This window comes from Sphaeramia orbicularis, chromosome 24 (assembly GCF_902148855.1).
Source record: "Sphaeramia orbicularis chromosome 24, fSphaOr1.1, whole genome shotgun sequence".
NCBI lineage: Eukaryota > Metazoa > Chordata > Actinopteri > Kurtiformes > Apogonidae > Sphaeramia > Sphaeramia orbicularis.
In genome coordinates this window covers 44,682,311-44,695,542 of record NC_043979.1, presented here as the reverse complement: position 1 = coordinate 44,695,542, position 13,232 = coordinate 44,682,311, and the positions used below count along the sequence as shown (strand labels likewise).

Below are 13,232 nucleotides of genomic sequence, written 5' to 3'. Positions count from 1 at the left end.
CTGAACACAAACCCACTGTGTCCATCCACTGTCATTGATCCAACTCCACGGGTTTTACTGGTGAATCAGTGTTGTAGAAGATGGCAGTGTTTCCATGGTAACTACGGAGCCTCTAAACATCCCCATAAAGACCCAATACTACTTTTATGGCAATTCCCAAATAATTTTTTCACTCTATTCAACCTTTAAGTAACTTATCACTTTTTATTCATCATTTAATATTATCATTTGTATTTTGCATTTTTCAGTGAAAATCAGGTATTTTCCTATATTTAATTTACTGACGTTCATAAAATTTCAGATTAAATTTGAGTGTTTTTATGTTAGACACTGAAAACTGAAGAGAAAGTGACTCTTTCGGCAACGATTTTCATTAAAGCTCAGATTAAAGTTGAGGGTTATTATATCAGAAACAGAGAAGACTGAGGAAAAAGTGACTATTTCAGTAAAATCTCTCATTAACTGAACATAAACCCAGTGTGTCCATCCACTGTCATTGATCCAACTCCATGGGTTTTACTGGTGAATCAGTGTTGTAGAAGATGCCAGTATTTCCATGGTAACTACGGAGCCTCTGAACGTCCAGATGGGTCATATCTGATGACCATGAAAAGATGATAAACTGTATTTTACACCAATTATTTACATGTATTGATAGAACTGGTGGATCAACAGATATGAAACACTTTCTATCAGTGAATGATTTTAGTTGCTGGTGGATGTTTGGATTTTAGGAGTTAATATCACATATGCTTATCTCTGTAGGTCATCTTACTCTTAAAAAAGGTCAAATAAAGTACATAACATACATACCACCAGCAGGTGGCGGTAGAACACCAGGAATCAGGAAATCCCTCTGGAGGAAGTTGACAGTGCTAACTGCTCTGCGCATGCTCAGTAGGGCCCAGTGAGGAGGCCCTGCAGGTTGAAGTACTTTCATTCAGAGTTCTTCCAGTTTCTGTTCAGATTCACAACAGCGTCTCATGCAGAATGGTGAGTTTCACTTTTATTACCTTTAGATGATCTTATCTGAACAAACACTGCAGTGAAGTGGATTTTTAAACAGTCTGGTGCAAGTTTATTAGTGTTGTTTTTGTAAACTTCCAGACACTAGAGGAGGCTTCAACTGAATTTTATGTTGATTTCACTGAGACTGAGAGTAAAAACAGTCAAACTGAGTCAGAATGCAGACATACAGATTAAAAAAACAAAACAAAAACCTGTTGCAATGTCAAGTAAAAACTGAAAAATCATCCAAATGTGAAGAAAAAGTCAGTCTGTAAAGCAGAGGTTTTCAACCTGGGGGTCGGGACCCTATGTGGGGTCGCCTGCAGTTCAAATGGGGTCGCCTGAAATTTCTAGTAATTAATAAAAATAAAGAAAAAAAAATTACTTATAAAAAATATATGAGACAATCCCAATCCATAACAAACATGACAAACTGTGGTTGTGAAACTGCAGCACTGTGGTTCTGTTTATCTGTCAAATGTTCATCGTGGTCAGTTTCAGACGCTGCAGCTCTTTCATAATTCATAGTTTCAGTTCTTGTTTGTTCAGTATTAATTGTCCTCCTTGTAAATCACAGCTGGACTGACTGGACATATCCTGACCAAGGAAAATCCAATTCTCCCTTTTGTGCAGTAATCTACACCTGGATTTACTGCCTCTGTCCAGAATAATATACATTATATAGACTAAATGTCACCTAAAATTAACATTTATTTGCAACATAGTATAGCAAATTATTACATGCTCAAAAACTAATTAATTTCAGCAAAAAAAACAAACAAAAAAAAACAGGATTCCGTTTTGAATGTCTGGGGTCACCAGAAGCCAAGACGAGCCAAAACAGGTTGGGAACCACTGGACTAAAGTTACAATAGTCGCTTTTCCATTGACTCTCAAATTGCGCGAATATGGCTTATGCATAAAAACTTACCTAATGGAAAAAAGACAATTTCGCCCAAAATCTCGTTTTTCGATCATAAGTTTTTGCGCTGGCACGAGGTGGTTTTTCGGGTGTAGCGCAATTGGTATATCACGCAAAACTGCAAAGGAAAGACCTTTTTCTGCAACTAGTCAGGTGAATTTAAAAAAAAAAAAAAAACGGATGTTGATGGATATTACAACAAGCGAAGTAGAAGAGTTTTAAAAGAAACGTGGCACGGTATGTGTGGACACACCAGGAAACCCAATCCTTTTTTAAATGTAGTATGAGATAGAGGGTATATATATATATATATATATATATATATATATATATATGTGTGTATATATATATATATATATATATATATATATATATATATATATATATGTGTATATATATATATATATGTGTACATATATATATATATATATATGTATATATATGTATATATATATATATATATAGGAATAATGAATATATCTGTAAATCAACACCATATTTACATTCGTCACCATGTTTATGGAATGACTTCTCGTGACATCTTGCGATAATAAATAAACAAATCATCGCATTTGTGATTTAATGGAAAAACCAACATAAAGCACTTCTGTTTTTTCAACATTTGGTAAATATCGGTGAAGTTTTGCACAGATGTCCAATGGAAAAGCCACTACTGATGCAGAATCCTCCATAAATAAATAACCTCTGCTCAGCTTATAAACAGTGAATCTATGCATTAATGATGGATGCACTTTTTTGACCATTTGTGGCAGTAAAACTATAAAACTGAGTGAAATGTTTAATTAAAACATCTTTGAAGTAATGCATATAACTGTGTTAAATGACACTGTGTTTTCCCAGAATGCCTCAGGAGGGGGTTCGTCTCTGCAGGTCCATGCGGTCCGGTTCGGTCCGGGTCAGGAGCTGCTTGGGTCTCTGCAGGCGTTTGTGGAATCGAGGCGTCTCCGAGCGCCGTTCATCATCACCTGCGTGGGAAGCGTTACCAAGGCAACGATCCGACTGGCCAACGCCACGGCAACCAACACCAACGAGGTAAGTGACGGTGACTTGGGCCCAGTGGGCGGGGCTCAGATGATATTTGATTTAACCTATAAAGACCAGGAGTTACTTTTACGGCAGTTCCTAAATTAGTTTTTCTCTTTACTGAACCTTTCTTAAGCAATTTATCACCATTTATTATGATATTATTCTCTGTATTTTGCATTTTTTCAATAAAAATCAGGTAATTTCAGGTATTTTCCCATATTTAATTTCTCTGATCATGTAGATGTTCATAAAAGCTCAGATTAAAGTTAATTTTCATAGTATAAGAAACAGAGAAAAATAAAGAAAATGTTTGTTTATTTATTTCCAATCTAACTTTAAAACCAAACCACAAAAAGATTTATATAAAAAGAAAGGAAAACATTTGAAAAGGAGCAGGATGAAGTTTAATTTAAAATCTATAAGGTGACTTTTTCAACTAAATTTATCATGAACTGAACATAAACCCAGTGTGTCCATCCACTGTCATTGATCCAACTCCATGGGTTTTACTGGGGAATCAATGTTGTACAAGATGACGGTGTTTCCACGGTAACTACGGAGCCTCTGAACGTCCAAATGGGTCATATCTGATGACCATGAAAAGATGAAAAACTGCATTTTACACCAATTATTTACATGGATTGATAGGATTAGTGGATTCACCCCCCCCCCCCCCCCAGCCCCCGTTCTACGGATCTGTGCATACCTCACTCATTCCCCCATTCTTGCTCTTACGTGGAAAACATCCCACATTGTAATTTTTTGTTTCGTAATATTTAAGTTATTTATATTGTTCACATTTGCCATGGTACAGGTGACATTTTGTGTTTTGGCCCTTGAGTTGTAATCAAAATAAAATGGACACAACAAAATAACAAACACTTGATTATTATTATTTTTTTTTAATTTAGTTGTTTAGATCAGTCGACTAATCGAAAATTTGTCAAAAGATTAATTGTTAGAAAATTAGTCGTTAGTAGCAACACTATATTTTATTAATTGCAAGGGGCAGAGTTTTGTTTTGTTACAGTTACTCCATGCAACATTCAAATATAAAAAACATGGCAGGAAAGAAATTATCAATGCAACAATAACAAAAAAATGATGTATAATAATAATAATAATACATCACACTTATATTGCACTTTTTTGGACACTCAAAGATGCTTCACAAACAAACGAAACAAAAGAACAAAAAATGCAAGTTTGAAAAGGTGATTTTTGAGTAGTGATTTGAAGTTTTGTTTTGAGTTCGAGTTCCTCATTTTTTGTGGGAGTGAGTTCCATAGGGTGGGGGCAGCTGCAGCTAAGGCTCAGTTCCCCCAGGGTAAGGTTCAAGGTTCAAGGTAACTTTATTTCTACCCGTGGGCAGATTTGTTTTGCAGACATAGTGATTGCATTTGGCATTACAACACACACTGAACCTGTTAGGCAGGTACTTGATTAAGGGTCAAGACAAGACAAAAAGTGCTCAGTGTTCCACCAGTCATCAGTATAGCAGCATGGATAAGTAAAAGGATAAAATAAATGAATAAGATCAAAAAAATTCAAACAAGATGCAATAAAATACAATAAAAACCTCAAGAAGATAAACACAGTCTCTGAGATAAAAACCAGGATAAGAACATGACATTAAAAAAATAGAAGTCACAATAATAATAAATAGAGCAAAGAAATAGGATAAATAACTAATCAAGTAAATAAAGTGTAATGTCACTATTTCTTATTGAGCTCAGTGATGGAGACAGGAACAAAGCTGTTTTTATAACACTGTGTCCGGCACCTTGGGACTAAAAACCTCCGTCCAGAGAAAAGGAGCTGAAATTCACCTCATAAATATTTATATGGATATGTATATATACACCAAATACACATATTAACCCTCCGGTATCCGGGTGCGCCTTTTAGGCACACTTTGCACTTTGTGCTAAAAACTTCATATTATTTTTCACAATTTAAATGAGGTTAGAATTCAAAAGTTGTTCATTTTTGCACGATCTTTAAAATTCTGTCCACCAACTAAAATGTACACATTGTAAACAAAAGAAAATTACCAGACTAGCATCTGTCTGCCAAGTGTGCCTAAAACGCACTGTTTCTTCCATTCGATATGTATGATTAGGGCTGACCTTGATTTACGAAAATAAAATCAAATTAGAGCAAAAAAATAAATCAATATATAATATGTAATAGCTTGTTGAGCCACATTATGTAATAAATTCCCATTATGTAATAAAAGTTCAAAATGTAATAAGAATGTCACGTCATCTTGTAATAAAGCCGCATTACGTAATAAACTGACACATTTTGTAATAAACTACCTGAATGCATTATGTAGTAAATTTTTTCGCATTATGTAGTAAGTTATTACAATTTGTGAAATTTATTGCAAAATGCACTTGAAACATTTTTATTTTCAGGAAAATGTAAAGTGCTAAATTAATCTTTAAACTGTGTGGTTAAAGTTCTGATTACATTACCTGTAGCTCCTGTGACTAATTTCTTCTAAATTGCTCTGAAATTATATTAATTTGGATTGTTATTACATAATGAACCATGTTATTACATTTTTTTAAAATAAAAATGTGTCAAATGCATTTTGTAATAAATTTCTCAAATTGTAATAACTTACTACATAATGTGAAAAAATTTACTACATAATGCACTGAGGTAGTTTATTACAAAATGCGTCAGTTTATTACATAATACGGCTTTATTACAAGATGACGTGACATTCTTATTACATTTTGAACTTTTATTACATAATGGGAATTTATTACATTATGTGGCTCAACATAGCTTGATTTATAGGTGTGCATTTTATGCACACTTGGTGACAGATGCTAGTATTTTTGAACATTTGACCTAGCGCCAAAAATAATAATGCAAATTAACCAATGTTGGAGTTAATCATTGACATATGCCAGGATGAAAAAATCAAATAATATGTGATCCACTTTTTACGTAGTATATTAAAAAAAAATAATTTTTTGAGTTTTTTGCATCCAAAAAAATGGTTTGTTTACATTACAAACACGACATTTTAAGGGTAAAAAAATGTGACAATTATTGAGTATTTGGTGTTTTTATTTACAGCTCAAGTTGATGAAATAGAAAAAAGTGTAAAAGAATTAAAAACAAACTGTATGAAAATTTTTTGACATTATTCCACAAGTGTGCCAAAAAGGCACACTTGATGCTTAGTAAGGGCCTAGCTGGATACCGGAGGGTTAAAACACTCTATTAAACACAATTAGAGCAGCAGTTTGTACAATATGTACTACACAATATATTATCGATATGATATTTAAAGAAATATAAATAAATAAATGTCCAAAAATTGTTATATTAAAATTATGTGGTTAAATGTTTGATAGGAGGTGATCTCCACCCTGGTTTCCATCATGTTCATAGAACCACAGATGTTCCCTCAGGTGCTTCACTGTTCCATTCACTGTGTCATCGTTTCCTCAGCTGATCCACCTTAGCGGCCGGTTTGAGATCGTCTCCCTGGTGGGCACTCTGAACCCGGACCCCCACCTCCACATCTCCCTGTCGGACGCAGAGGGCCGGACGGTCGGGGGCCACGTGATGGGAGACCTCGAAGTGTTCACCACGGCGGAGGTGGTCGTCGGCGAGGCGGCAGACCTGGAGTTCACCAGAGAGATGGACGATCGGACGGGATTCCCTGAGCTGGTGGTTCAGCCTCGATCACAGACTGAGACTTAACGATGGTTTAAAGAGGAAACGCAGTAAAGAAAGAGTCAAAGTAGTGAGTTACCGGATAAAGATGATACTGACGTTCTCATACCAGTGTTCAACATGGTGAAATACTGTGTAAATCAAGAGGATTTAAGCAAAATAATTCATCCAAGCAGCAGGTTTCTTGATATTAATGACCTTTAAATGGAAACCACAGTCCAAAGAAGGAAAGGAACAATGCCTATAATCTGTGATGCAACATTAAATGTGGTTTTATTGTCTTTATTCCAGTGAAAACTCTTACTTTATCCCAAAAGCCTGTAAACCAGTCACAGAATGAGGTTATTAATGAATCAATTTCAAGAAACAATAATTTTAAAAAATTGTTGTTTCTTAGGAGAATGATCTTATTTTTTTTATAATTTTATTTTTCAAAAAGGTTTTATATAGGAAAAAACAAACAAAAAACCAAAAGCATTGAAAGATAGGTGTACATAATCAAACAAATTACAATAGCAATCTACAGGGAAATACAGTTTCCTAAAGAAAACAGACAATATAGATTAAAAAAAAAAGATTTATGAAGATATATGTCCTCCATTTCTCCCATATTTTCTCAGATTTATCATTTTGGAGTCCGTTGTAAAATGTGATTCGCTCCATCACAAAAACAGTGTAAATAACTTGATGCCAGTCTTCCAGGGTTGGGGCGTTTACATTTAACCATTTTTAGTAAAAGCTTTCTGAGCAGCTGTACTCAACATTCCAAACAAACATTTAGTGTCTTTATTTGTGTCCAGTGAGTAAATATAACCAAAAAGCAACTCATCCCAGTTGAGAATGATCATTCTCCCGTGAATAAGATCATTCATAGGAGGATGATCTTCTTCTTGAGGGCAGCCATCCTGCATGTTTTAGATGTATCCCTCTTCCAACACACCTGATTCAAATTGTAGCAGCCCTTGGCATCAATGAAACGGCGTAGAGTTCGACTGGTGCAAACCTTTATTTCATTGTCATGCACTGTGAAACTAAAACACAAACATTTGTACATAAGTTATGTTACAAAGTTTACTTAGGTTACATTTTCTTTAAAAACACAGACATTACAACAGGACATATTACTCATAATTAAAATTGTAATTTAATACACACGTTTCAAACAAAAGAACAAACGAAAGACCAAAACATGCCACTACAATTAATTAACACATACCTTGCTCCGCCTACCAAGGGTGCAAATTCCTCACTCATCCAATGTATAACAGGTATGCGAACCAAACTGCGCTTTAACAACAAAAAAACCAACCCATTCCACATGACTGTCGAGCTTGATATTTGTTCAAAATAATGTGTCAAACAAATCAAACTCAAATGTTGTTTGTGCTCACTTCACGTCTTTGTTCAGCACAATCCTGCTCTGCTCTGTGTGGTAACCCAAATGCATGTGGCAAAACAGGTGTGTGGCAATCAGCCTCATTATATCCCAAAAGGGGGTGTGGCAACAATAAACCAAAATGGGGAAAAAAAAAAAAATCCAACAGAAACCAAAAATAAATAAAAACAAGAAAAAGAGAAGAAGAAAAATCTAAAATAATAAATAAACCTATCAACTGGCCACTAACACAAATGATAGGCCTATGATCAAGCTGTGCAGAAGCTTAATAATGACGTTCAGGTGTGCTGGAAGAGGAAACGTCTAAAACATGCAAGATAGCGGCCCCCGAGGACCAGGACTGGACTCCCGTGTTCTAAGGAAAGGGTTGCAAACCGTCACTATCTGCCATCAGAAATGCCAAAAAATGTCACTGTTTAAATGCAGGTATTAACCAATTCGCACCTATTTAGTCTAATGATATCATGCATCATGTTAATTTTTGTGTGTTTGGCAGTGTTTTGGTGCTTTATTTGCATGTGAAGTGTGATCCACATTTTAGTTTGGTCTTATTTTATGTTGTTAGATGGGGCCATGAAGAGGGGCTGAGGGCCACATGCAGCTCAGGTTGCATCCCCATGTCTTAAGAAAATCCATTTTTGTGTTAATGACACCTTCAGTGGTTTCATTTAACCCTTACATATTGTTTTTCAACCTTGGGGTCGGGACCCCACGTGGGGTCGCCTGATATTCAAACAGGGTCACCTGAAATTTCTAGCAATTGATTAAAAAAAAAAAAAAAAACTTAATAAAAAAAATATATGGTGAGTTGGCAGAGACAATCACAAAACATGACAGACATGACAAACTGTGAGTCTGAAACTGAAGCACTGTGGTTCTGTTTATTTTTCAAATGTTCATTGTGGTCAGTTTCAGATGCTGCAGCTCTTTCATGACACTGGGTTACAAAAAAATGTTTTTTGCAAGTTGTCTACGTTTTTTTCAACTGAATTAGGACCATTTTGCACCGCTAAATCCAAAAATGACATCTGTTTTTCTCAATCAGGTCAGGTTTTTTTTGCTAATTTGATTCTGAAAAATTTGATCTTCTCACAAAATTGATTACATTTTTGTGACTTCATCAGCTGATTTTTTATATAGTTCTCACCCAAAATAGGTTTTAAGAGAAAAAAAAATCATTTTCTAACAGGATTCCTGTTAGGTACAATGGTGTATTCACCGCAGATGTAGCAGAATACGTCAGGCTTATTTTTGCAAGATCTTCTAGTCGAAGCCATTTCATTCACCTGTAATATTAAAAAAACATTAATCATAAATTGGCAAAAGTAAAATCTTCAGAACTCGTTTATTGCAAGAAATATGAAAGAATTTTGTATCATATGATGTGAAAATGCCCATAAATGTAAGCAAAAATGTTAAAAAGCCAATATGTAGCATAGTTCAGAAAGTTGACCTGATTGAGCAAAATGAATATGATTTTTGGATTCAGCACACCAAAATGATCCTAAATCAGCTCAAAAAGCTTAAACAATAAATTTGTTGTTGACCAGTGTAATTCACAGTTTGAGTTATTGTTGATATACAGATTAAAAAAACCCTATTGCAATGGCAAGGAAAAACTGAAAAATCAGCCATATGTGAAGAAGAAGTCAGTCTCTAAAGCAGTGTTTTTCAACCTTGGGGTTCGGACCCCTCGTGGGGTCGCCTGGAGTTCAAATAGGGTTGCCTGAAATTTCAAGTAATCAATAAAAACTGAAAAAAAAAAAAAGCAAAAAACTTGCAAATGAAAATATATGATGAGTTGACAGAGACAATCCCAATCCATAACAGACATGACAAACTGTGAGTGTGAAACTGCAGCACTGTGGTTCTGTTTATCTGTCAGATGTTCACTGTGGTCAGTTTCAGATGCTGCAGCTCTTTCATAATTCATAGTTTCAGTTCTTGTTTGTTCAGTATTAATTGTCAGCCTTGTAAATCACAGCTGGACTGACTGTACATATCCTGACTAAGGAAAATAATATTCTCCCTTTGTGCAGTAATCTACACCTGGCTTTACTGCCTCCGTCCAGAATAATATACATTATATAGACTAAATATCGTCTAAAATTAACGTTTATTTGCAACATAATATTGCCAACTACTACATGATCAAAAACAAATTAATTTTAGTAAAAAAAAAAAAAAAGTCTCTGTTTTGAATGTCTGGGGTCTCCAGAAATTTGTGATGTTAAAATGGGGTCACAAGCCAAAAAAGGTTGGAACCACTGGTCTAAGCAAAGTTCAGTTTGATATGTATGGGTTGGTTTGGGCATGGGGGAAAAAAACAATCTAAAAGGCAATGTATAATGTATGCATTGTAATTCCACTTCTTTGTATTTACTGTTACATTGCTCAAAAAAGATGAATAAAAACAAGTAACATGAAGAGCAACGTGTGCTTAATGTGTGCATAATATGCTCACCCTCAAAAACAAATTAGTTTTAGCAACAAAAAAAAAAAGTGTCTGTTTTGAATGTTGGGGGTCGCCAGCAATTTGTGATGTTAAAATGGGGTCATGAGCTAGAAAAGTTTGGAAACCACTGCCTTAAATTTTCCCTCTTAATTTCAGCTTTCCACTCTGATTTATCACCATTTATTATAATATTATCCTCTGTGTTTTAATGAAAGTCATGTAGTTTATACAAACTGAACAAAATCTTCGTGACAGTAATCAAGTAAAGGAAGATAACAAATAAAATAGTCAACAAAATAAAAAACTGAACAAATATTGAACTGAATGAAATGATCAAAATATTCATAAAAATGGAGAAATTAATCAAGATTATTAATTTAAAAATTAATTAACACAAAAATGAGTAAAAGCTTGGAATATCATGTTTCTATTTTTTTTTTTATGTTTTGGCCATAAATGATCATTTATTGCATTGTTAATAATGTCATGTTTCATTTACAAACTCAAGAAGAAAATAAATAAAATTCCTGTGTAAATTCCGCAGATTTAGTGTTTGTCTTGATCATAATTTTAGTGTTTATGTTCACAGTGCAGTGACTGAAAAGGAAAGGTAAATGAGGACAGTTTGAACAGTTTTGTGTATATCTATGACAATATGATCAATGTTTTTGTCTCATTTCAACTTTTATTCAACTTTTCGAGAGGAGCAGAACCTCAACAAACCCTCTCCGTACTCCACACATTAACTCAGATCATTTTAATCTAGTTATGACACAGATTATTTAGAAACTCCAAACAAAAACAGATCCATGTAGTCAATCATCCAGACGTCACCCAATCAGGGCCTCCTCCTCCTCCTCCAGCCAATCAGAGCGGCTCGGTGGGAGTCGCGGCTCAACGCTAATAGATGTTAAACTGATCCACGGCCTTTCAGAGCCTCTGACCCCCCCTGGTGTTACGAGACAAAGCCCGGACCCCCCCGAAGGATTAGCGACGACCTCGGCTCGGTCAGGACCGCCGCGACGAAGAAAGGGCGGATTCTGCTGCCGTGTGGCGGGTGGGGCAGGGGGAGGGGCAACGGCATTTTAATGGAAGTCAGACTGAAGCACTGAAGGTTTTAAACGGGTCCAGTCCTGAAAATATTTTTTAGAAATAGTTCCAGTGTCCCTGTATGTCAGCGTCATGTTCTATCAAGAATCAATACAGTTGAATGTGTGAGGTTGTCAGGTTCTGTTCTGTGTTCCAGTCCTGTGGTCTGGACGGAAGAGATCAATCTGCCAATAGAAGTGGGCGGGACTTTCACTGGAGGAGAACTCAACTAATTCAATCAAAGTCCATATATGACTTCTATCAGTGATCAATAGGAACTAGATTGATGTCTGTAACTATTTGCATCAAAATATGGACCATTATAAGTAAAGGAAAAAATTTAATATTTCAGATATATGCGTCAAAAATGTCAAAATCTGAATTTGTTAAAGCTGTGAACAAACTTTGTAGACATTGTCCCAAGGAAGATACATATAAAACAAGAAAAACACTCAGAGAGCACAGACACCCCCCCCCCCCCCCCCCCCCCCCCATCACCACCAAAATTTCATAATTTCTTCCTTGTGCCAGTATCAACATTTCCTGAAAATTTCTTGAAAATCCCTCCATACCTTTTTAAGTTATCTTGCTAACAAACACGCACACGCGCAAACACACAAAGCAAAGTGATCACAATACCTCCTGGTGGGGGTAATTACGTGTGTGCATGTTTGTTAGCAAGATAACTCAAAAAGTTATGGAGGGATTTTCAGGAAATTTTCAGGAAATTTTGATACTGGCACAAGGAAGAAATGAATACATTTTGGTGGTGATGGGGGGGGGGCTTGCCTTCCTTGTGCCAGTATCAACATTTCCTGAAAATTTCATGAAAATCCCTCCATAACTTTTTGAGTTATCTTGCTAACAAACAAACAAACATGCACGGGAGGCAGATCTGTCTTGGCAGAGGTCTGCAATCTCCGAGTGCTTTTCTTGTTAGAAATCCGACCAGTAGTTTCATAGAAGAAGCTTGTTGAAATGTAGATATTGATGACCTTGAGTTTGACCCTTCAAGGTCACTCAAGGTCAAAGGTCATGGACCCAAATGAAAGTCCCATATATGACTTCTATCAGTGCTCAATAGTAACTATATTCATATCTGGAACCATTTACGCACTATAAACCATTAAAATATGGACCATTATAAGTAAACGCACATTTTCAAGATTTCCAAAATTCGTCAAAAATTCAGAAATCTAAATTTCCCAAAACTGTGAACAAACTTTTTAGACATTGTCCCCAAGGAAGATACATAAAGAAACTGGAAAGGAATCTGTCCAGTAATTTTGTCAGAGAAAATGTTTGAAGAAATTGCTAAATTTCTCTAAACTGTGAGAAAACTTTTTAGATTTTGTCCCAACGAAGATACATATAAAGTTAGAAATGAATCCGACCAGTAGTTTCACAGAAGAAGCCTGTTGAAATGCAGGCATTGGTGGCCTTGAGTTTGACCCTTCAAGGTCACTCAAGGTCAAAGGTCATGGACCCAAATGAAAGTCCATATATGGCTTCCTATCAGTGATCAATAGGAACTATACTGATATCTGTAACCACTTACGTGTTATGAACCATCAAAATATGGACAATTATAAGTAAAGGCACATTTTCAATAT

At 35.5% G+C, this 13,232-nt stretch overlaps 1 protein-coding gene across 1 annotated transcript; it reads left to right on the top strand.

Annotated features, from left to right (window-relative positions):
- Positions 1–913: 913 nt before the first annotated feature.
- LOC115415261 (bifunctional protein GlmU-like) lies at positions 914–8,873 on the top strand. Its single transcript, XM_030128773.1, has 3 exons — positions 914–993; positions 2,792–2,983; positions 6,452–8,873. The coding sequence occupies exons 1-3, from the start codon at positions 991–993 to the stop codon at positions 6,704–6,706; spliced, it is 450 nt and encodes a 149-aa protein (XP_029984633.1). The 5' UTR covers positions 914–990; the 3' UTR covers positions 6,707–8,873.
- Positions 8,874–13,232: the final 4,359 nt, after the last annotated feature.

Excerpts from the sequence above, each read along its gene's own strand:
- LOC115415261 (XM_030128773.1), top strand. Across the intron at positions 2,984-6,451 it reads CGGCAACCAACACCAACGAG|CTGATCCACCTTAGCGGCCG; the intron begins GTAAGTGACGGT and ends TCGTTTCCTCAG.